A 26,781-nucleotide genomic window follows, 5' to 3' on the forward strand; every position below is an offset into this window, starting at 1 on the left:
GTATTCTTATGGATTTCTCCTTTTTACAGAGATGTTTTGCTGCTGCTCGGATTTTCAGTTTATCCATTTTTAAGAAATAATAGATTTTACTCAACAATTGATACTTGGACATACTGTCAATAAATGGCTATGCCTTTTATCGCTAGGGATAATAAATAGTGAACCACCTTCGTAATTACATTTATATTTACTTATTCGTAAAGAGATTTCTTCACTTCTTACGATTCTTCTGCAAAAATTTTTTAACTTTAAAAATTTTTAAATGTGCAGTGATTACGTTGATTAAAAGAACTTAGTGTCTTATTAATAAATTATGTCAAGTTATCCAATACCAAAAGATCGTCATTTTGTACGTAAATTATTGATATGGTATTATTCAGTCTTTCCATTCGATAAATCAATTGATTTGTCATGCTATCTACTGAATAAAGAAACAATTCATCCATAAGATATTAAGTAACCTCTACTCCATGTCATCTTTAAAGCGAAACTTCTGAAATAATAATTGCAGTGTTTACAGCTTGCGTTTTACATGCAAGTTCATTAGGTTGTAATTCCAAGCCACTTTGCTTTCTACGAGTATATCATTTTGTAATTATCTAGGGTCTTATAAAGCAGCATCGAATAAAGTTTTAGTATGACAGAATCAGAAATGGAGGAATCAGCAGGTAAGTTTCTTTTCAATTATTAACATTAAAATTATTTACCCTGGATAGTGAAAAAAATGTTTTTTTTTTCGACACTATCAGAATTTGAGAATTTTCTCCTGTGTGAACGGATTTTGATGAATTTGACAACTTGTCAAAACGAAACGTCAAGCTAATTTTAAAGATTTTCAGCCATGTGGAGCCTTTGGGGGGGCTCGTCGAACAAAAAAACGTTGTATTCAATTCGTTCTTGTGTAATTTACGCTTTTTTGGCACTCGTGGACCTTTAAAACTCTTGTTTCACTCGAGTTTTAAACTGAACCACTCATGCCAAAAAAAGCCCAAATTACACACGAATTTCGATATTTTTCAAAGTGAGCATATTACAAATTTTTAAAAGGTTAAAAGAGTGTCGTCAACATAAGAATATACAGTTTAGCACAGTTAGTAAGTGTCTATTAAACGTATAAGCCGAATCAAGACGCGGCGCTGTTCAAAACCATTCACTTTATAAGACAAATAATAATAATTGATTGACTAATTTCATAATTAACTTCCAGCATTTTTAATGATTGCCTTATTTAGCAAATTTTTTGCGTTTAAACGCTCTATAAAATTATAATTTTATTAGATCTTGGTTAGTTAAGAAGGTTTTACCGATTATAAACATTATATTCATTTACCGGGTGTTATGGAAGTCCACGTAATAAATTTAATCACCAATAGAATTCTTTAATATAAACATTTTTTACATATTGATCTTTTTTTAATCGAATATTTATTTTTACATTTTTCTAACCCCTATTCTGACACTTCGCTCATGGGATTATCATCCATTGAAACTAAAGAGTGAGTGAAAATGTTTTTTTTGAAGAAAGAACGATCGCTGTTCTAATACTAACAGCTTTTACTGTTTTTCATTCGAGTATTTTAACCGATTTTTTTTTTGTTCGACACTGTCAGAATTTAAGAATTTTCTCCTGTGTGAACAGATTTTGATAAATTAATGTCAAAACTTGTCAAGACTAAACGTCAAGCTAATTTTAAAGATTTGAAGCGATTTAAAGCCTTTAAGGGTCTCGTCGAACAAAAAACGTCGTATTCAACTCGTTCGTGTGTAAATTTGGCTCTTTATGACATGAGTGGGCCAGTTTGAAGGCGCACGAGTGCCATAAAAAGCCCAATTTACACACGAACTCGTTAAATAATATACTATTTCGTTCTTCATTATCAATGGATGTGTAAACACATGAGCGGATATGAATTTTAGGGTTCAAATTATATTTAATTTTAACTCTGTTTTGAAGAATTTGCGAGAAAAATGATAAATAAAAACAATGTTTATTTTAACCGGTCCTATTGGTGGTTAAATTTATTGCGTGAACTTCCATAACACCCGGTATAATTCATTTTGTTTTAATAAATGAAATATGAGTACATACACAGACTGATTCACATAACTTTCCGACCCTAACGAAAGTTAAATGCACCCAGTAATATGTTATTCAGTGATTTAACTTGATACATACCTTTATTTTCTATGAAATCTGGATACTACTGGCAATCCTGGCATTATTGACAATCACTTGACAGTTCCTTTTTGTATAATTGTGAAATAATTGTTGTTAATTAAATTGTGCTCCGATGACGAAAGGATCGATATGATATTGATAATGATATATGATGAGTCAGTTTCTTACATAAAAAGTATTGCCGATTACTGCCATTTTTAAATTTTTATAATTGAGACTTTTGTGAGGAATGTCTAAACCATAAAAAAGTTTTTAATTCATGTTTTTGATCAAGTTATGAATGAAAAACGTATTGCTAGCTGTATTTAAAGATCTTTAGGGTTGGAAACTTATGTGAATCGGTCTGTATAATTATGTAATTATGTATGTCAAAAGAAGTACATACCTAGATGTGAAAGTCAATCATGTTTTGTTTTATACGTGTTGCATAATAATAAATTTGTTTTCAGATGACAGTAATATTATAAAGACACCATATCCAGAGTACGAACCTAATGGAGGAATTGGATATGAATTTTTTCGGATTATGAAATTTTATAAAAATAACGTCGCTCAGGTAAATTTCTATACATACTTATACAGCTTGGCGACTTTTAAATATGACAAGATTTTCAAATTGTCAAAAGATTTGGTAATTTGTTGGCTTAAGTCAGCGGGTTTCGGTAAATTACTGTAAAAATTATTTAGGGCAAAAAGGAATAATGAATAGTTACTCCGATGAAGAACGAATTTTCATGATAAGAAGAAGAAACTTTTTCAGTAGGGTTAGTTTACGGAGAGTTAGAAATTTGTTTGCCGCGAAGTTTAATACCAGACCTAAATAAAAACTGCTTAAACTGTTGATTACTTTTATATTAGGTACATACTCGTACCTACCTATTATTATTAATTTTTTGATGTATAGAAATAATGGCATAATACCGACACAGAGTAACTTTTATTGATTGAAATTATTTTTGTTCCGCTGGCAACACATTTACGATTTTATGTTGATACACTTGACTATCAAATTCAGATATGATAGTTCAAAACTCAAAATACATAAATCATTGTACAGGGTCATTATAAACGTAGGTAAATGTACCTATAAATATAAACGTTTGTAACAACTAGTGGGCGTAGCGGCGCACCTAAAGCATAGCCCACAGCCACCTACGATGGGACAATCATTTATAATGACCCTGTACTATTAGGGACACGGAAAACTGGGCAGATGTGTCATTTCAGTTGTCAAAATTTCTAAACCATACCTTAGCTACTCATAACCAAGCTTAAGTTAATTTGACAATTTTTTTTAAAATATCAATCATAATGACAGTAAAGGTGCATTTACATTGACACTTTTTGAAATGGCAATAGCAGACTGCCCAGGATTCCATGTCCCTCATTTTATAGTTACGGCCACGGAATTTCGTCAGTTATTTTAATGTCAATTCGAAAAAATTTGTGTATTGTCATTATGACTGACATTTAAAATTTTTGTGACAGAAATTCTGTCACGCGCAATAAAAATGATTGACAAATTGACATCCATGTCAAAAATTCCAATGTGGGGTTAGAACAGCTATTTATGCACCAAGGGCGTTACAACGATGATTACGCCCGGAGAACGATGAATCCAGCTCGAGGGCTTTAGCCCGAGAGATGGATATCGTTCGATGGGCGTAATCATTCGGTGACGCCGTGGTGCATACAAGATTTTATTTTTCACTATACGTGTTCTTAAAAAAAAAAAAAAATTGGCATCTTTACAACTTTGAATTGATGAGGGCGTTATGAATTCATTACGCCCGCTTATTCTTATTACGCCCGCTTATTCTTATTACGCCCTGTATTATTCCCCGGTTGTTATGGACATGTTTACATATTTCGTATCCTAGGAGTTATCATGCAATTATACTAAAGTGAAAAATAAATATATAAAATAACCTGTTTTACAGCTAACATCAGTTGAACGACAACGATTGGCGAAATTCCCTGGCCGTGACTGTACTATCGGTGGACATTCAAAATTTGCTCATTGTGTATCAGACTTTTGAATTGTCAGTCAAAATAAGAATTGTCAGTTTTTAAAATTAACTCTTTGAACCTAATAAATGCTAGATCGTGTTAGGCTAGGGCCACACTACAGACTTTTCATCGGCCGACAATTTAGTTGGTTCTTAATAAGTATGAGGACTCATGTGAGTGCGCACACTAAAGCGATTGTAGTCGGCCGACAGATTGATCGAAAAATAGTTGCAAGGACTTCCCGATTCCCTTTCAACAAGAAAGTTGGCCAACTATTGATAGAGCATGGTGTACTATGCGGGCGCGCACATTCACCGACTACCCAGTCGGTGATCTATACATAATTATTATGCGTCCAGTGGCTCTCTGCAGTGCAAAAATTTTGATTTTTAATTTATGATTATGAAAGTAATAAAATAAAACGTGTTCAATTGAAAAGTTCATCAAATTGGCTTTGATCTTTGTCGCTATCTTTGTTTAACCGACTTAATTTACGATGTTGTTGTCTTTTAAAAAATAAAGTCAAAGTCAACTTGATGAACATTTCAATTGAACACTTGTTATATTGAACCAAAGGTTATTTGCAACCTATAAAAAAATATGTCAAATCTCATATTTAATTAATATCGTGTAGATTTTATCAACGGTGCATAAGCAGTCGACCGATTAATAGTCGACAGTCTGCGCACCAACAGCCAACCAAACAATTTAGTTTGCCTTGGTTTGCCTGGTGTGCGCGGAAGCTACCCAATCGGACTAAATTATCGGCCAATTATTTAGTCTGTAGTGTGGCCCTAGTATAAAATACAGGTGTCTCAAAAAAAAAAAACCGAGTCCATAGCTCCTTTATTTATAGGAGGATTTTAATTATCTACAGTGAGCGGTAAAAGTATGGAATAAATTCATTAAAAATTAAACAAAATTTTTTTCAAAAAAATCTTTGGACAGATCAATTTTAGTTTATAAAAATACATATTTTAATAAATACAAAATTAAATTCCAAGCAGTCATTTGTTTTCGAGTTATGACGTCATCGATAGTTTTTTTAAGTGGAAACCCCCTATTTTTTTTTCTTAATTCTGATAGCCTTTTTAATTGTCTAAACGCCAGTATAAAAATTTTGTTACTTTACATAAGGAAATTTTTGAGAAAAAAAAAAAGTTGGAAAAAATAAATTTTATAACGAACAAAAACAAGTCAAAAACTGTGTTAGTAAGTACTTAAAATTATGGAAATAAATGTTCGAATTGCCATCCCCCAGCTTGTTGACAAAAAGCAAGTTTATGAAGAAATTCCTCCTGTTTTAGTTTTATCTAGTTTTATCCCCGCACCCAATCAAAATTAAAATTTCAATACGTTGTGTTTCTGTCATTTTCGAAAACGTTTTGTAAAACAAAAAACACATACGAATGAAACTGGCAGTAACATTTGACTGTTTGATTTACCTACTTGATTTTTTGACTTGTTTTTGTTCGTTATAAAATTTATTTTTTCCAACTTTATTATTTTTTTTTCAAAAATTTCCTTATGTAAGATAACAAAATTTTTACACAGTCATTTAGACAATTAAAAGGGCTATCAGAATCAAGAATAAAATAGGGATTTCCATTTAAAAAAACTATCGATGACATCATAACTCGAAAACAAATGACTGCTTGGAATTTTCTTTTCTTTTGTACTAAAACATGTATTTTTATAAACTAAAATTGACATGTCCAAAGATTTTTTTGAAAAAAATTTTGTTTAATTTTTAAAGAATTTATTCCATACTTTTGCCGCTCACTGTATACACCAAATTAAATGGTTGTGAATAGGCTACTAAATGGCCTACTAGATTCACGTAAAGCCCCAAGGGCTTCAAGGTTAAACTGTCAAAATATTTTTTTTTTAAATGGGAACACATACTTTTTTTAATAATTCTGATAGAATTTTTTATTTTAAAAACAACAATGTATACCCTGTGAATTTATTAAGCCCTTTTGTAAATACAGAACCATTTAATTTGGTGTATAAATAATTAAAATCTTCCGATAAATAATGGAGTTATGGTTATGGATTCGTCTTCTTTTTCGGGGACACTGCATATAAAACCCTTGTAAATGTAGACAACATTAAAGAATTGAATTTGAACTTGATGTTTCTGACAATATGTCATTAGGATGTCATAACCTTATTTGACTTTAACAATAACAATTGGAGCGCGTTCATATACTTGTAATATGGGCGAAGGTAAAGTGTGGTGAATATCACGTGACTACAATGTCGCTCCGGTATTATGAACGGAATCGGTAAACGCGCGTTTTTTGTTTTTGTAAATGTCAACATTGTCAACTCACATTTAATTGTCATTTATTTAACCACGTGCTTAAATGAAGATCACCAGATTAAAAATGCAATTTGACGAAAGAAAAAGAAAATTAATTATTTCTGGGGCAATTTGTTCTGCAAAAAAAACTTTTTTCCGCTGTAAATTTGTTACCACCGGATTCAATACACGAAGGGGGAGAAGAGGATATACAGCTGAATTAAAAAAAAAAAAAACGGGAAATGAATTTTTTCCTAATATAAATTTTTAATTGTCTACTTGACAGTAGGTACCATCGGTGGCAAAACTGTATCATTTGTTTATCAGTGACGACAAAATCTTGATTGATTTCATCAAAGGTCTGGCGGACACATCACAAAAGATTTTCATTTTCGGTGATTTTAATATGCCGGACTTGCTGTGGCCTTTGGACTCCAGCGGGCCATTCAGCAACTCATCTTAACTAATGGCTGATCTAATTATTAACAGCCACCTATGTCAACTTGTATCGGAACCCACAAGGTTCAGACTCAAGCAGACACCATCCACTCTGGATTTAATCATTTCCTCAGATGATAATTCGCTCACAAATTTAAAATACCTGAGTCCAATTGGGATCTCAGATCACGTGACCCTGGGAATCGAGCTTCAGATCTATTCTTGTCCCAGATTGAAGACTGTTTCATTTGAGAGAACAGTGGTAGAATGGGCTGCGGTAAATCAGCATCTATCAGTTGTTGACTGGAATTTATTACTTTCTAATACTTCTATGACCCATAACTGGAAAGTTTTCAAAACCACTTTGCAAGACACGATTGCGCAGCACACTACGAGAGTAACTTTTAAAAGATCATCAAAGAAGCCTTGGATCGACTCCAAGATTCTAAAGTTGATTAGGAAAAAACGATCGTTGTGGCGTACCTTCAGGCGAACTAGGGCTGAAGCTGATTATAAGACCCATAGAGCTTTCTCTAATAAACTTTCTACCACTATTAAGGAGGCTAGAACTAGATATGAGGCGAGTATTGCTAATTCCAAAGATACCAAACACTTTCACAAGCACATTCGCACTCAACTGTCGGGTCCAGTGGGAACTTCACAGGTCAGAGATATTACTGGCTCCGTGAGAGACAACAGCGATGTTGTCGCCGACATTTTTGCCGATGTTTTTTCTAAAGTTTTTACGAAAGAATCACGGGACCGGATCCCCGCTGTCCCTGGCCCGCCCAATTCCACTTTTCTCTCGGATATCGATTTTCTTGAAACAGTAGTGTGCGAGAAAATCAGGAAATTGAAGGTGTCTAAGTCTCCAGGGCCGGACCTTATCACAGCCAAGGTTCTCTCAAACTGTGCCGCCGAACTCAGTGTCCCCTTGTCTGTTTTGATGAAGCAGTCGTTTAGGTCGGGGGTTCTACCTCCGGACTGGAGATCGGCAATAGTGCGTCCCATATTTAAAGAAGGTGACAAATTCGACGCTGCAAATTATAGACCTGTTAGTCTAACTTTCCTAGTGGTCAAGGCGATGGAGTCGATAATCTACGACCAGGTGGTTAGATTTCTTCTTGACTGTGATTTAATTCCATTGCAGCAACATGGCTTTCTACCAGGTAAATCTATCCAGTCTAACCTTCTCGCCTGTCTGGCAGATTGGACTAGGGAGGTTGATAATGGCAACTCGGTGGATGTACTGTATTTGGATTTCTCCAAGGCTTTTGATCGGGTTCCTAAGCGACGGCTAATCTCCAAACTACAGCATCTGCGAATATCAGGAAATCTCTTGGCTTTCTTAAGCGAACGTACTTTTTGTGTAAGGGTGGGCGAGTCATATAGTCGCCCTGTCAGGGTACACAGTGGGGTGCCGCAGGGTTCAGTGCTGGGACCCCTGCTTTTTATAGCCTATACTGCTGACCTTGGATGCATATTGAGATCGCCTTTTGCAATGTATGCTGATGATATCAAAGTATACAACATAAGCAACCAAAGTATGGCATTGGAGCAGGATCTCTTGGCCATTCATGACTGGTCCTGTGACTGGTTACTCCCCTTGAACTCGGATAAATGTGGCGTACTGCACATAGGTAACACTAACCCCAAACATATATATTCCATCAACGGCAAGGAACTGGCCAGTTTTGACAACTATCGTGATCTGGGTGTTACAGTCTCCTTTTGATCTGTCTTGGTCCAATCAGGCGCGGATTCAGCCTTCAAATTAGGTTGTGGTCACAGCTGATCACAGGCACCTATAGGTAGGGTAACCTATCCACCTGTACATACACCTCAGAACTTCAAGATACCTATACAGTCACGCGGCAAATGAATTAATAATAACAAATAAATATACAGGTGACTCAAAATTCGCGAATTCCGAATTCAGATCGGTGTATCGGTGATCACTTCAGTAGTCCAAAAAAAAAAATCGGGACTCACCCCCACAAAGATACATTGGTCTGAAGGTGCACTCTTTGAACTGCATTTTCTTCAAATACAGGCGGAAAAGTTCAGTGTTTATTGTTATTTATGGTGTAGATGATTGTGGAAAATAATAACGTAACGGTACCTACATAATACACTATTACACTAAAATAAAAGTATATAAAAGAAAGAAGATTAGAAATTTCATTAAGAAATAAAAGAAATATATTTTTTGTTCGAGACTGTCAGAATTTGAAAATTTTCTCCTGTGTGAACGGATTTTGATAAATGTCACAACTTGTCAAAACGAAACGTCAAGCTAATTTTCAAGATTTTAAGCGATTTGGAGCCTTTAAGGGACTCGTCGAACAAAAAAACATTGTATTCAACTCGTTCGTGTGTAAATTGGGCCTTTTTTGGCACTCGTGGGCCTTTAAAACCCTCGTTTCACTCGCGTTTTAAAATGGCCCACTCGCGCCAAAAAAGAGTTAAATTTACGCACGAACTCATTAAATAAACTAAACTCGGTACCTACAGGTTGCAAAGACACACTTGTCATTTGCAACAGCATTTTTTTCATATTTCTGAACCAAATAAAAGCACACAGGGACCAGAAAATCATAGTTTGGGTTGAATATTTTCCATATAAGTACAGTTTTAAAGTAATTTCAAATGCTTAATGCCATAAAAGTGCTGTTGCAAATGACAAGTGTGTCTTTGCAACCTGTACCGAGTTTACTATTATACAGTTATTTACTTTTTTTTAATCCGCGACATAATCCGTTTTATTTCAATGCGAAAACCTTAGACATTACATTAACTACTATATTTATTTAAATTACGAATTGGATTTTTCTTTTCTTTTTCATAAATATATCGATGATCTCATCAATGTCATAGATTGAAACATTAAAGTATATTCGAGATTTAGTTTTTTGTGTGGACGTTTTTGCAAAATGTTAGATAGATTATGAAAATTTTTTGAGTGACTTTTCAGTAGATTTGAAGTTTTAATCGGTAGATCGGTAGATTTTATGCGAATTCGTTGATCTGGCAACGCTGCGATTGTTTTTTTATCTTTTACATTTTCAAAGCTGTTTTAAAAACACATGTTTCTAAGTTTTACGTTGAAAAGAGAAGCAGGAAACACCCCGCTAATAAATCTACCCCCTAATGATGATAGTACAATACAGCACAAGTGTCTGCTGATCGGTTGTGGCGGGCTTCGTTGGTGTTCTTCCAAGGACCCGGCGTTGCCGAAGAAAATTATTTGATTGAGACATAAAAACGGACCGGATAAAATAAGGATTTACCCGATTTGACGATTGTCGACCGTCCAAAAAGGTTGTGGTCATGATCATTCTGACCATATGGGTGTATCCGCCACTGGGTCCAATCATATTCTAAAAATAACTAAGAAGGCCAACTCCATGCTGTTCCTTCTAAACAAAGTCTTCTGCAAAAGTAGTCCAGCAATATTTGCGAAACTGTACAAGACATATGTCAGGCCTGTCTTGGAATTTGCGAACTGTGTTTGGACTCCTGTTTTACAGCGGAGAGCAACTAGAGTGCCGTTTGGCAGAAGCAGACCCCAGTATACAGCCAGGCTTTCTTTGATGGGCATTCCGAGTCTATCAGCTAGGCGTGTGAGAGGTGACCTCCTGGTAGTTTTTCGCGCCTTGTCCTCTGAACAATCCCCTATTAGGCATTTGTTTACTCTGCACGAAGGGGGTCGCACACGTGGACACTCTTTGAAACTATTAAAGGACAGGTTCGTGACAACTGCAAGACAGTACTTTCTTACAAATAGAATTTTTGACCAATGGAATTCTCTTCCACCAGAGATTGTCAACTGTAAAACCGCTGATTCATTTAAAGCAAAATATGACAGTCTCTTAAAGTCTAGACCGCTAGATGGACCATAACGCTAAGCGCTGCCTATACCAATAGCGCGGGCGTAACAGGCTTCTCTGCCTCTGCCCGATCGCTGATCATAATAATAATAAATTTTGGATGTTCCAGCTTTTAATTATTATAAATAAAATATTATAAATAATATATATAAAATATATAAATAATTATAATTATTATAAATAATATTTTATTTATAATAATTAAAAGCTGGAACATCCAAAATTTTTTCATTGTGTATCAAACTTTCGCTTTGTCACAAATTGTCTTTGCAATCAACTCTTACCCGTCCAGTTTCAATGTTTTTTTGTTACCTACCTGTTTTGACCACCAAAAAAAACCGATTCTGTGAATAATTAACAACTATTTAATTGGGAAAACAAACAATATCATTCAATGTGAAACAAACTGAACTTTAACTTGATGGTTTTGATAAATAAACGTCATTCACCCCGTCATAGTTTTTATAACCTTTTCGTAAAAAAACAAATTTACCGATAAAAATTTTGTAATTTTTGACTTTATACAATTGTAATCTTGTCCCCGCTTTTATTAATGTCCACCGATGGTATCTATCAAATAATTTTTGAAAATGTCATTGAATTATTTATTCATAAACTGACATATCGTCAAATAATTCTAACCTATTTCTAAAAGTCATTTTCAAGCTGACATAAATGAAAGAAAAACATGTAATTTTTTTTGACACCTTTAAGAATTGTTGGATTGGATATGTTGAACGGATTGTACCGGGATTAACCAACAGACAATTTCAAATGCATTTGCGGGTCAGCAGTTCCAGTTTCGAAAAATTTGTCCCCACTTTGCTGCCACTTCACTGCAGACAGATATTTGACAGATGTCAAATCTGACGTATGGGTAATGTTTCCCGCACGACCTGGAGCGCGTTCATAAATACTCTGGGTAGGTATAAAGGTTACCCGTGGGTCACCCAAACGTCGTTCACAAATTAAAATTGGGGTAATAATCACGCTACCCCAGATCGTTCACAAATGTTTAGAGTGACACAAGGAGTGTGCCCATGTTACCGATGTCTAGCGGTGCGGGAGAAATTACCCATACGTCAGATTTGACGTCTGTCAAATATCTGACGGCAGTGAAGCGGCGGCTGCGTGAAAAAAATATGTTCTAAGGTGTTTTTATACATTTTTTAATTATGTTTTCAATAATGGGAACAAAATTTTCGAAACTGGAACGGCTGACTCTGAAATGCATTTGAAATTGTCTGTTGGTTAACCCCGGTACAATCCGTTCAACATATCCAACAATTCTTAAAGGTATTCCTTGTGCAACCACACTTATATGGGTCTGTCACAATAGTGTTAATGTTAATGGTAATGTTATAATGTTAGTGGAAATGGAAATGCTGATGTTAGTAGTCCAGTGTTCACAATAATGTTAACGGAATGTTACTCTTATGGGTCTGTCACAATAGTGTTAATGTTAGTGGTAATGTTATAATGTGAGTGGAGATGGCAATGGTGATGTTAGTAGTCCAGTGTTCACAATAATGTTAACGGAATGTTACTCTTACAGCTGTCAACGTGGTGTGAACTGTCACTGCGCCTGTGCGTGCGTGAAATTCTCGATGGTGATTGGTAGATGTTAACGAGGATGTTAAAGAACCAGACATTTCTGGATCTCTTAACATCGTTTCTAACATTAACATCACCATCACCATTATTGTGAACGGTTGAACGTTTCACCAATGTTCTGAAGATTAACATTCTGGCTAACACTAACATTAACATTACCATTAACACTATTGTGACAGATACAATATTCTTTTCTTACCCTTCCTGTATTGAATCCGGTGATAACAAATTTACACGGGAAAAACGTTTTTTTGCAGAACAAATTGTCCCAGAAATAATTAATTTCCTTTTTCTTTCGTCAAATTGCATTTTTAGTCTCTTGTTCTTCATTTAAGCAGGTGGTTAAATAGATGACAATTAAATGTGAGTTGACAATGTTGACATTTACAAAAACAAAAAACACGCGTTTACCCGATTCCGTTCATAATGCCGGAGTGACACTGCAGTCACGTGATATTCCCCACACTCTACCTTCGCCCATATTTTATGAACGCGCTCCTGCTGTATAATAACCGGCCTGTTCATTTCATTAAAAAAGCATTGCGAAAATGTTTCTGAGAAAGAGCCAATTTTCGCCGTTAAAAAATGAGAAAGTTAGCTGCATTTTCATTTTACAGTATATTGTTGAAACTGGAAAAAAAGATACTTTTGGTTCATTACTGAAAAGATGTATCAGAACTTCTCTAAAAATGAAGTTAGATGGTATAACACAAAACGATATAGTGTGTTTGTGCACTTACAATCACGTAAATAGTTGTGTGCCTTTCATCGCATCAATGTTTCTTGGAGTCAAGGTAGCTTCCCTAGATCCAACGCTGTCGGTAGCCGACACTTCTTACTTATTAAAGCAAGTAAAACCTACAGTAATTTTTCTTGTACCGCAAGCTATAAAACTGATTGAAGAGTCTGTTGAAAAAGCGGAAATTAATTGTAAATTAATAATTTTTGGAGAGTCGGACAGATATCAGGAATTTGAGGAATACTTAGTCCCAAATGACGACGAATACAATTTCAAACCTACTAATGTATCAGTACAAGATACTGCTGTAATTTTCTTTAGCAGCGGAACTACCGGATTACCAAAAGGTATATGTCAAAGTCATTATGCACTTTTGGCCCAAGGAGTTAACGTAATGTATACACTTTTATCAATGATAATTATTTTAGTTTTATACGTATAATTACATTTTCAGAAATAATGGTGCTATAACTTCAGTCAGCTTATACTATTCATCTCTATATTGGATTTCTGCTGCTTTATTTTTAACAGCTACAACATTGTCTGGTACGGCAAGAGTTATATGCAGATCCTTTGATCCTCGTCAGATATGGATATTGATCGACAAATATAAGGTTTGATTTAAATATAAATCCCCATTATAAATTGAATTTTAACTACATTGCACTGCTTGACTATGTTTGCCTGGTAAATGGACATTTTTAGAATTTGCGTTTCTAATAGGTCTATTATTGTATTCAATTTGGAGTCGTTTATGGCTATCTATTAAAGCACTCGTCGTTTAATAAGATCTCTAAGAATACTATATTAAAATATAAGTTGCAGAAGGCATCTATTTAAGCACGAATTCTAAAAAATGACATAAAAAACTCGTTATATAAGGGCATTGGTGCACTCGTCCCATAGAAAACTTCCCTACGGGTTGTTTTCTACACCTGGGACTCGTGCGCCAAATCAACCCTTATAAAACTCGTTCTTTAATATACTATTAACACATCCGAAATCTAGGAACTTTTTTCAGTTGGTAATACACATTGCCTACAGCAAATTGACTGTGGTATTCAGTTGTAATACGACGAGTAGTCAATGTTATGCCGATTATTTTTGTGGTGGTGTTATTGTGTGGTGTTTTTGTTGTGAATGTCAACGGCGCTGGGATATGAATTTGACCAGTGCGTTGGCACCGTGGTTGGCACGAGTCGAATTCGTAAGCGCCGTTGACATGAAGCGAAGCACGTGGTAATTTAAGAGCGGCAAGCATAGTGGCAAGGGACTATACGGCGAGCATTTTCTTGAAGAAGTCCTTGCATCCCGTTGTAGTTTTGTGGAGCTATATGAGGCTGTGTCTGACTGGTTCCAATACGATGGCGTCTCCGATCCTCGATTCGTAATAACCCAGAAATTTTGAATTCTGTTTATGAAATTTGATACCTACGGGCGTACTCAAATGTGTATAAATGCCAACGGAAGGCACATAGCACATTTATTATAAAATATTTTTTCTAATCTAGTTTACAGTTACATACCTTTTATTAATTATTTACACTGAACTCCAAAATTAAGGCATCACTTGGATTTTTACGGTTTTTTTTGAAGAGTTTTACTTACTTACTTTAAAGCAAAAAATTGTTATACATACTCTGAAAATAGAGGAGAAGCATAGATAATGCTACAAATGTAATTAAAATTTTCAGTCACTGTTGACAAAAATGAGCAAAAATATCGTTTTTGTTAAATTTTGAAATTTACTAGAAAATCAGAGTGAAAAGAGTCAGAGGACTATAGCATATCGCTTTGATTCGAACCAATCTATCGTATCTAAAGTTCTAAGAAGACGTCAGGAGACTGGACGACACACAAGGAGGCCTGGGCAAGGCCGAAAACGAATCACAACGCCTCACCAGGACCAATACTTAAGATTAATAACCATTAGAGAAGGGTTTCTCACTGCTCCCCTATTTTTTAAGATCTCATGTTAGACAACATGCACTCCGTCTGAGTGAAAATACGGTTAGAAAACGACTAAAGGAGGATCAGATACATCCGAGAAGACCAGCTACTGGACCCAAGTTAACTGCAGGCCTTCGGAGGGCCTGCTTAAACTTTGCAATATAACATGTCAATTGGGTCGAACAAGATTGGCGCAGAGTTTTGGTCTTCGATGAATCCAGGTTCTGTCTATACGAGTCCGACGGACAGGTAATAGTGTATAGACGACTTGGTGAGCAATATCCGCAATGTAATTTCGTTACTAAAGAGAGTTTTGGAGGAGGGTCAATAATGGTATGGATAGGAATATCTTTAGACGTAGCTACAGAGCTGGTGGTTTTAGATAGACGCAATTTAAATGCACATCGATACACATATTACGAACATCTTGGAACCTGTTGTTGTACCATTTGCCCCATTCGTAGGGCAAGAGTAGTTTCCGACTAATTTGGAATGGGATAATATGGAAAAACGGTTACGGGCAATGGAAGGGCATCGAAATCACTTCAGCTAACAAGAGCACTTCTGGATTTTTGGGAAAATATAGGCCAAAACCATAACAGAAACCTCATTCTTAACATGCCAGAACGTTATCGAGCTGTAATTAACGCTAAAGGAGCAATACAAGATTTCAAGAAAAAAACCTTTAAATTTAGATGATTTTTTTGATTTCTGATTTTTACCCATGATGTTACCTTTTCGAATTTTTGCATTTTTTTTTACATTTATGTGCTTTTTTTGTAAGAAAATGTGTTGAAAATATTTCCCATGTTTCAGCTGTTATTGTTGTTAATATATTTTTTTTATGTTTCAAAACTTGCTATTTTAATTAAAAAAATCAAAGTGATGCGTTAATTTTGGAGTTCAGTGTATTATTCTTAGTGTTTGGGGCCTAATGGGGGCTCCAGGAATTTGTTCGGAACCAAATGGGGCTCCTGGGTTTGCTCAGCCTAATGGAGGCTTCACTGGTTTGACTGTAGGCGCGCGTGAACTGACACACCGTATCGTTTTGTGTAAACGTTTATTTACATTTATACAATTGTTTGGACCGTACGACCGTACTCGAGATGTTGGGTAAAAATGACTTCTGACTTGTGACTCTGACTGTTCTACCCTGAGTCCTGAGTCCATCTCGGTACTGTCGTCTCAAATCTTCGTCATTCACCCACGCAGGGGTGGTTCTCGTTCGGAAAGGAGGGGGGTGGCTCTACGCCTCGACACTTAGTTAAAGTTGAAAGTAAGAGTATGTAAAATGTAAATAATTCTAAATCAACATATTGAATATGAAACATTCATCAGCTCGGTATTCATTTAAATTTTACTGTAATGCTTTTGTTATTCTGACATTTGTCAAAGAATTTTAATGGTCATTATTACTCCGCAGTTCTCTAAACCGTACAAATTCTTCGTGTTAATTACATTACAAGTTGATAAGAAATGGATGACATATCGATTAATTAAAGAAAGGCGTAAAAACATTTCATCGTTCAAAGGTTTGGTATGAGTGGACTTTTATGTAACAGTTGGCGCGACTCAAAAATTAGTTACTGGAACTAATATCATGAGGTGACCGAAATGACATTAAGGATAAATTATGTAGACTTTACTCGTCAATTTTTGTAAATGTACATTTCTGTTCACGGAAAAAGCACACAATACATTATTTTGACTGTTTAACCACAATTGTCCACACATTAGCTCTACATTTATTTACACTTTGACGAACACCACTTTATTTTTTGTTCATTTATCATTTATCTCAGGTCAGGTTGAATAACCTGGTGAATTAAGGCACACAGCGTACAGCGTTTTCAATAAATGTCATTCAATTTGTCAGATTTGTCACAAACTATTCGGGTATGGTTGCTTAGATACTGGCATCCTTAAAGACACCAACAATTAATTTCTGACTAGGTACGTATTTTTGTGGACAGCAGGGTCGAATGGGCGTGGATAGGGGTTAATTTCTCCCCATTATTTTGGACCTAATAAAAAGGGGTTTTCCGGACTTGTTAGATCCTTCTAATGACCCAGAGTTTTTTTGGCAGGTTATATCGGGACCCGTCGCAAACGAGTTCCTCCAAATGCAGGTATTATACCAGGGTGAATATCAGGTCAGGTAGCGAAATGTAGAGGATTAGGTATCAGGGACGGGTTAATTACACAAAAATGATACGAGAAAGCAGGTAGGTACTCTTTAAAGTATTTATTCTTTCTCAAAATGATACACTTAGTACAAAATGTTCAAACATGTTTATTAAAATACAGGGTGGTTATTTATTTAAATAATATATTATTGATGTATCTTTAAACATTTAACCTCAAATCCAGAGGAGTTAAATGGAGCATCGGGAACACCATCGTATTGGAATCAGACAGTATCAGCCTCACATAAATGGAGATGTATCTCCACAAAAGTACAACGGGACGGAAGGACTCCTTCAGGAAAACGCTCGCCATGCTCGCCTTGCGGCTCTTGAATTACCACGTCCTTCGCCATAGAGTAAATGCAAATCGGCGTATTCTTGTTTTGTGAATTTCATAACTTTTTGAAGGATTCGCAAATTTAAAATTAAACTTGACAAATGTCATAGGTGTTACAGGTACCGTTACTAAAGAAGTTGCAACCAAGCAACCAGAATTACCTTTTTAAAACCGATTAACTCATTAGCGTACAGCAAATTTTGATCAAATTTTCAATTATTTTTATCTCGAAAACGAAACGACTTTTATTAGAAACATTTTTTGTGTATGAGTTCTACTTATCATCACCTATTACTGGATTTCTTCTGGTTATATCGGGACCACTCTGTATACAAATTAAATTTTATTATAATACGAAACTGCTTTCACATAACTTAGGGCCGGTTTTTCAATCGATGATTAACATTTTGATTAGCTAATCATTACTTCTTGATTAATTTCAAATTAATCATGGATAGCGTTTTTCAAACCAAAATTCAATTATGATTAGCTAATTAAAAATTAACTGAAAGTTTGTTACGTTGGTATTAACTTTTCTGTCAAATTTGACAACTTGGTGGTTTGTGATTTGTAACAATTTCAAATTTAGGTAATTGTTTACTTTAGCTACTTGTGGACACCCTTAGGGAGTCCTCCTACATCGTTTCCCACCACTCAAACCTTGTTCAAATGCCCTTGTTTTTCTTTCTTGTTGTGTTTCAAGGTCGCATCAATGATCATTGATCAATGTCTAAAGGGCAAGTAAAATTCATTTGCACAAGGTTTGAGTGGTTGGAAACGATGTAGGAGAACGCCCTGCGGCTGTCTAGCCAGAAAAAACGCGAAAATTCTACAAATACTAGGTAAAGTAAACAATGACCCAAATTTGTAATTTTGGTTCATCCTAATTTCCGCATTTTCTCCACCATCTGATTGTATTTCTACAGTCTATGCCCCTATAATACAATTAGGAAATCTTGCTATGTTAAAGAGAAATAAGTGAGAACAGAGTCAATTGCTTTTATTGTGCCCTAACAGTTGGGTATCAATCTCTAACCATTTTACCAAGGATAATTACATCCATAAAGCAATTGACTCTGTTCTCACTTATTTCTAGAAGTACCTACTATAAAAAACTTTTGTTTACATTCGTTAATTTCATTTCGGTTTGGGGCGATTTTAATATAATTTGGACGCAACGCCGCTAGAGCTCTACTTGTGTACACCACAAGTCTCCAGCCACGCTCCTACTCGTATTGCATAAAATCGCAGACTAAAAAGCAACTGATTTTGAGGCGATAGACAGTCATTTCTGAAATAAAAATTTTGCTGGTATTTTAAGCCCTGAATTTGATGCAGACTACTCCACAACACTCATCGGTTAGTTTGATAGGAAATAGCTTCTTCTATTTCTTCTAACAATCTTTCTACTGTTCGCGAAGACAAACGAAAGCGACTAAAAAAATCTTTTTGGTCCCATTCTTCGAAGTGATTGGGCCTAAAGCGTATAGTTTTTGGCCTTCGTGGCTCTTCATCACTACTATAAGCATTAACGTCATAAATATCATCAATCATTATTCTTTGCTCATGGTTTTACTATTTTAATAATACATTTTCAATAAATCGGCAATGTCACTTTTGACGTTAATCATGAAATTCCGATTAATTCACAGAACATCGTATGATTAAGTTAATCAAGAATTAATATGAACTTTTTTGTTAATCATAGGTTGAAAGACGGTAACATTGTGTTAATTACAAATTAAACCTTAATCAAAAATTAATCATCGATTGAAAAACCGGCCCTAAAAATGTCAAGAACATTATTGTTGTTTTTACTAATCAAATTTTCTAAATGTTTTTTCTGTTGATTTACGTCTTTTCTTAATTTTTTACTAAAAGTGTTTGCGCTTTTTATTTTGCTATAAATGAACGTTTGAAACCTCAAGAGAACATCAACAAATATAAATATGGAGGGATGGTTACTGTAAAATTGGCTCTTAAAATGGGAATGAAAACATTCACTCGCATTTGTTGTACATGTTGTGCTAGTAGCTAGTTGATTAACAGGTGGCTAATGGTCAGTCCGGATGGACCGCCAGTTTCTAATCCAATTACAGATACTTGGAGGAATTCGTTTGCCGATAAGGGTCAAAAAGGTAGAGACCTGCAAAAATTTGACCGCGTGGAGGAACTCATTTGAGACCCTTTTTCACAAAATCAAAGAAAGTATACCTAACTTCCATTACTATTTTTATGTTTATTAATTTTTGTTTGATCTACTCGGAAGTGTATTTGAAAATTAATGAGGATATCTATAATTTTTAATTTTTTTTTTTTTTTATTAAAACTGGTCACTTGGACCAACCATTAATTTACTTTTAGATAGACAAAAAAAAAAATTAAAACTAATATTCACCCAATGGTGTCAAAAAGATTGTGTTATTAACTATTGCTGGTGTTATCACTTATCACTCATTGCACTAGGTCACTAGGTCTTTTTCTTTTCAATCTTCGGGTTGAACCGTCCTTTACCAGTAGTTGTGTGACCTCTGGGTTGACATGGCCTCTCACTCTTTGTTGGTGTTTTTGGGCTGAGCGTTTTATTTCATCGGCAACATACGGGATGTTTAGGTCCCGATGAATATCGCTGTTTCTCGCATATCTCGGTGCATCGACAATGTTACGGAGCACTTTGTTCTGGAAAGTCTGTATTATTTTTATATAACGTTGACTAGTACAGCCCCAGAGCTGAATACCATACAGCCAGGACGGCTTTAGCATCTGATTATATAACAAGACTTTGTTATATATAGACAACTGGGAACTTCTACCTATCAACCAGTACATTTTCTTATATTTTAGGACGAGTTCATTCTTTTTCTTTTTCACATGCTCTTTCCACTTCAACTTTGTGTCCAGAGTCATTCCGAGATATTTCGCCGTATTAGCGTAGGGTATTACGATGCCATTCATGTTAACATTATGCTGGCCCTCTATTCGTTTATTTGTAAAAGTTATATTTACAGATTTTGCTTCATTCAATTTGATTCGCCAGACACGAGTCCATTCTGTTATTTTATCACAAGCACTTTGCAATCTTCTAGTGCTACTGCTAATTTCTCGACCAACTGCTAATATCGCCGTGTCATCTGCAAAGGTGGCCATGGTGATGTTGTTTCCCTTTGGTATATCATGCGTATACAGTAAATAAAGCACTGGGCCTAGAACGCTGCCTTGGGGCACTCCGGCCTTTATATCTTTGAACTGAGAGTATTCATCTTCTTGTTTTACCCGAAATATCCTTCCAGTGACGTATGACTCCAGCAGGTGCACATATTGCTTTGGCAAGATCTTGTTCAATTTACTCATCAGTCCTTGATGCCAGACCTTATCGAAGGCCTGGGCAACGTCCAGGAATACCGCCGAGCAGGTTTCCCTTCCCTCTAATGCTTCTTCTATTACGTTTGTTATACGATGTACTTGGTCGATTGTATTATGTTGTTGCCTGAATCCGAATTGATGGCTCGGTATTAAGTTTTTATTTTCAATAATTGGTTTTAGTCTTTTTAAGAGCAGTTTCTCAAAGAGTTTGGAGATGATTGGCAAAAGCGATATAGGCCTGTATGATTTAACCTCGTTAGCTGGTTTTCCTAGTTTATGTAGCATTATCATCTCTGCCACTTTCCAACAGCTGGGCATATGTTGCAACCTGATTACTGCATTGAACAGGTATGTCAACATTACTATTGCTTTTTTGGGCAGGTTTTTTAGTAGTTCACCAGTTATAAGGTCATACCCCGGGGCTTTCTTTGGATTAAGATTTACTTTAATCTCGTTGGCGATTTCCTTTGGAGTAACTAGGGGAATTTTTTCATCGTCTTGGTTATTATATTCTTCCTGACTCATGGAATTATTTTGAGCTGTATAGTGTTGGAATGTTTGCTCTAAATAATTAGCAAAAGCCTCCGCTTTTTCTTTAGCGCTTTTTGCCCAATTACCATTCGTTTTTCTTAATGGCGGTATATATGTTATTGGTTTCTTCAGCTTCCTGGTAGCTCTCCATAGTGAGTAGTACGTACTTCTTTCATTTGTCAGTTCTCTCAGGTAACACTTGATTGAGGATTGTTTCTAATTTATAATTTCACGCTTTAATTGTTGGGTAAGGTTGTTTAATTTGGTTTTGTCTGCTGCGTTCCTAGTTGTCTGCCACTTTCTCCTAGCCCTTCTTTTGTCTCTCACCAGTTCTCTTATTTCGAAGGGATAATTGTTGCCCACTGTTTTGAATGTGTATGGTTTCGTGTTATTCCATGCTGCTTCTTGAATTTGTGCTATGAATTGTTCCGCTGCTGTATCCAGTTGCTTTCTATTTTTTAGTTGTACGTTTAATTGAATATTTTTTCCTAATTCCTCTCTAAAGCTCAGCCAGTCTGTAGTTCTATTAGTTAAATAGGGTTTGTTTTCTTTTTTTATTATATGATGGCTGAGGGTCAGGATTACAGCTGAGTGATCCGAAGTAACATCGAAGTTATCGTTCACATCTGTGAAATTTAGTCCTACTTTCCTGGTTATAAAAAAATCCAGAAGATCTGGTGTTTTTCGTGGGTCCGACGGCCAGTAAGTAGGTCTGGCGGTTGAACGAATGTCGCATCCTTTTTCCCGGAGTGCTGCTTTTAATTCTCTACCTTTGGTCGTCGTGATTCTTGAACCCCAATTCAGGTGTTTGGCATTATAATCGCCACCCAGGATAAACCTTTCTCCAAGATAGTTCAGCAGGGTCGTGTAGTCCGGTTTTTTAAGATTATGTGTAGGTGGACAGTAAACAGCCCCTATTATTAATTTTTGTTTTACCGAGTTCACGCATATTGCAGTGAGTTGATATTCTTCTCGTTGTACTGTCTGTTCCATATGGTGGTTAATATGTTCTTTAATTAGTATGGCGCTGCCCCCGTTGGCCTGGTTTAATGGGTGGTTTGCATTGTAAGTTTTATACCCCCTAATTTTGAGGTATGATTGTGTTGCTACATGTGTTTCAGAGAGAAGGCATATGTCGATATTTTGCAGGTGTAAGAAAATCTGTAGTTCTTCTTTTCTATTCAGAACACCATTGGCGTTCCAAGTAGCTATTCGGAGATCATTTTTGCTCATTATTTACTGTGACAAGTTCTGCTAATATCGTTCTCTATTGTGGTTAACCGTGCTGCGAGTTGGTCTACTCTTGTAATTAGATTTTGCATCATTTGCATGAGAGACGTTTCCTCCGTTGGGTTTGGATTTTTGATGTCTGCAGGCGTTTGGTCTGGTTCGTTTCCTTTTTGGGCTACTTGTGAATATGATACTCCAGGTTTGATTTCGTTGGCTGTAAGTGTTCTAGGTTGTTGTTTTCTGCTGGCTTCATCTCTTCTTTTTGTAATTCTTTTGCAACTTCGCATCCCCTGTAACTTGCTGGATGATTTTTGCCACAATTTGCACATACTGGTTGTATATTTTTTGCTTTATTACATTCTGTTGTTAAATGCTGTCCAGCACATTTAACACACTTTGGTTCGTGCCCACAATATTTCTGGGTGTGGTTATATCTCTGACAACGTTTGCATTGTGGTATAAGTTTACTACTTCTGACAGCTTCAACTGAGACTTTCATGTGACACAAGAATTCTATATCATATACTTTTTTGATGTATAAATAGAAAAATATTTGTTTGCAAAACTTGCATTAAATTTGGAATAAAGACTTAGGAATACGAAGATTATCACATTATCACCGCATAGGGTTAATTTGAGTGGGAGACAATTCGCCTCTTGTTGGGAGACAACTCACCTCTTGGAAAAACTATATATACACTATATACCTGTGCCGTTCTGGGAGACAATTCGCCTCGTCCGATCAGGAATCTTCGTTTGTACAAATTGGTGAAAGTCTTTTTTTTTCCAGAATCTCTATCAACTGAACTATCTGTGAAGGTTGTTATTCTGACAAACTAAATTAATACTTTTGTACTTCGTAAAATGTACTGTCGCGAGCAATAGATTTTGGTCGTCAATGTCATTTCAAAATTTGGTTAGATTGTCACAAATTTAAAAAATTTCCCTGCCTGATTATGCCCACATCAACAAAGTGTCAAAAAATTGAGAAAAAAATGACAATTAATGTCATACAACATGATGATAGGTTATGATATTTACGACTGTTTTACAATGGAGCATTTTCGATTGCGTCAAAGAATGACCTTGACGATCAAAATTTATTGCTCGCGACTGTACCTATTCTTTACCTATTCGTAAACAAATTTTTTACAAACATTGTAATGTATTGTAGGTACAGTTGCGGAATTAAAATTTCGGGCACTATTTTTCTGTCACTTCAACAAAATCTCTGTAAAGCACCTTCTACTGTCATCATGACTGACATTAAATCATCGCTTTGATATGTTGATGTTGCCTATTCGTTATTTTATTATGACATAAATGACAATTTTTGAATGCCAAAAAGACAAAAACATGACAAGAGTAAAAAATAAGGTTATTAACGTAAAAGTTGTTTTAAAGTTTGTATCATGACATTGACAATAGTGCTCGAAATTTTAATTCCGCAACTGTACCTATGTGTCCAAAATAACGTTTCTTCACTTTAAGATACAGTGTGGTGATAAAGTAGGGAACAAAATTTATAATTGCATTATTTAATTTATGACATAAAAATGTTACTTATGACATCATGTATTATTTGCACAATGACGTCATCATTGCTTTTTTAAATGACAACCCCCACTTTTTTCTTCTCTTTTTGATAGACCTTCCTACTACCTAAATGATGAATGAAAAAAATTGTTACCTACCTTACATCAATTTTTTTGAGAAAATGAGAAAAAAGATGATGTCATTGCGCAAAAACCAATTATGTGCGTTATTTAAACAAATTATACGTCACATGATGATGGCATTTTTCGAAATAAAATCGACCTATCCGAGCGATTTTCTTAAAAATATCAGATAACGCTATTATGAATTTTGTTCCTTATTTTATCACACACTGTATAAGTATTTAATATTGGCTAGGTATCCTTTGCATTTCTTGCACCAACCCAGGCTTTAGAAATGTGTAAAGTAGGACGACCAGAGAACATCAATACATCCAGCCTACTTTGCGTACTAACAGGAGGTGGTATATTCTCAGAAAAACAATTAATACTCCTTAGAGATCTTTTGCCTGGAACATACATAAGTCAGGCTTATGGTCAAACCGAAGTTGCAGGAGTACTAACTTATTTCAAAATGAATAATGTAACAGACACGTTAAGCTTACATTACAAACCATCCTCGTGTGGCAGACCGATCAATGGAATCTGGTATAAGGTATGTTCAAGCAAGCATTTATTTTTAAGTAAGTAGGTAGGTATTTATAGTGTTTTCCCCACTAATAATAATTAGGAGTACCTATTAATTTAACGCTGAATAAATAGTTAAAAAGTAGCGTGTTTGAGATAGGTACTTATTACTTTACTTACACAATATTGTGTATTTACAAGCACAGTAGATCTTCATCAAAATGACTGTACACAACAAAGATCGATAACAAACATATATTTAGTACGACGTTTTCTTAGTAACATACAACCTGTCCCAGAACTGCCTCCCCATAGAAAACAAGCATGTGCCGACAGCAAAACTGACTCCAATATGACTAAAATACAATTTTTTCCCTACCGGTTAGAAATGTAGGCTGTGGATACCTCATTTGAGGTGAGAAAATTCAACTTTCTCGGTAAGGTAAGAAAGTTAATCATGAAATGTTTATGGTAAAACTGTACCAAAATACAAATGTCAAAAGTGAAATAAGTTATTGATAAATGAAAGCCAATTCAATAAAGCAAGTTGGTAGATCAATTATATAATCGGGAAAATAAACAGATATACATATAAGCTAGGTAATGTTGACTCAAGTTGCAAAAAACCACTTGTCATTTGCAACAGCATTTTTTTCATATTTTTGAACCAGATAAAGGCAGAAAGGGACCAGAAAATCATAGTTTGGGTTGAATATTTTCCATATAAGTACAGTTTTAAAGTAATTTCAAATGACTAATGCCATAAAAATGCTGTTGCAAATGCAAAGTGGTTTTTTGCAACTTGAGTCAACTTTAGGAACTACAACTTCTGTTTATATCAAATTTTCGAACAAACGTCAAATTTTCAAATGCGATGACAAGTTAATTAAACAAATAACTCAGCCTACTATTCAATTCTCAAAATTTTCGTTTTAATCAGGAACCTTGTTAAGAAAGTGCCCTTGCAGGCCTTGGGCACTTACAAACCTCGCCTACGGCTCGGTTTATAATCTTTGCCTGCGGTCTGCAAGAAAGCACTTTCTTACCTTGGTTTGAAATACACTATTCCTGTAGCTCACATAACCTCCTCAGGTATTACTGAAAAATCGGACAGGTTGCTAGACAGCAAAAATAATTATTGTTATCGCAACAAAATTCGAAATCTCCGCAACGTGTCACATGTCACATTTACCCAATTAGTCCCCTTTTTTCTCTGGGAAGGCAATTCTAGGTCACCTGTATATTTTTTTGTACTCGCGGTACGTTAACTAGATCAACATTATTAATTTTATATAATTTTTAAGATAGTTGATCCCGAAACGGAAGAAATTCTGGGACCAAACCAACAGGGTGAACTTCGTGTAAAGACAAGATTTGTAATGAATGGTTATTTTAATTTGGATTCATCAGATTCTTTTGATCGTAATGGGTGGCTGAAGACCGGTGATATTGTCTATTACGATCAAGATCGATGCTTTTATGTAGTTGACCGCATCAAAGAAATGTTGAAGTACAAGTCTTGGCATGTTGCACCTGCTATGTTAGAGAATATTCTCCATAACCATGCTGCAATAAAAAAGGCAGTAGTTATTGGGATACCAGATGAAGAGGATGGAGATCATCCAATGGCTGTAGTGATACTAAATAATCCCCACGAAAACATTACCGCCGAGGAAATAGAAGCCTATGTCGCCGAGCGTGTGCAAGACCGTCAGAGGCTTAGAGCTGGAGTCAAATTTGTGGATGCTGTTCCTATAACACCCTCCGGAAAAGTGAAAAGAAGGGATTTAAAAAATATGGTACTTGCAGGTGAAATATAAAAACAA

At 35.5% G+C, this 26,781-nt stretch overlaps 2 protein-coding genes and 1 long non-coding RNA gene across 5 annotated transcripts in view; 2 read left to right on the top strand and 1 right to left on the bottom strand.

Annotated features, from left to right (window-relative positions):
• Window positions 1-26,781, top strand: part of LOC138122235 (uncharacterized) — a 229,788-nt gene that overhangs the window by 91,812 nt on the left and 111,195 nt on the right. The window lies entirely within an intron of this gene.
• Window positions 1-26,781, bottom strand: part of d4 — a 284,602-nt gene that overhangs the window by 29,643 nt on the left and 228,178 nt on the right. The window lies entirely within an intron of this gene.
• LOC138122187 (luciferin 4-monooxygenase-like) lies at window positions 577-26,775 on the top strand. Its single transcript, XM_069036357.1, has 6 exons — window positions 577-668; window positions 2,629-2,735; window positions 13,054-13,571; window positions 13,630-13,789; window positions 24,687-24,983; window positions 26,260-26,775. The coding sequence occupies exons 1-6, from the start codon at window positions 638-640 to the stop codon at window positions 26,773-26,775; spliced, it is 1,629 nt and encodes a 542-aa protein (XP_068892458.1). The 5' UTR covers window positions 577-637.

This window comes from Tenebrio molitor, chromosome 1 (genome assembly GCF_963966145.1).
Source record: "Tenebrio molitor chromosome 1, icTenMoli1.1, whole genome shotgun sequence".
Lineage (NCBI taxonomy): Eukaryota > Metazoa > Arthropoda > Insecta > Coleoptera > Tenebrionidae > Tenebrio > Tenebrio molitor.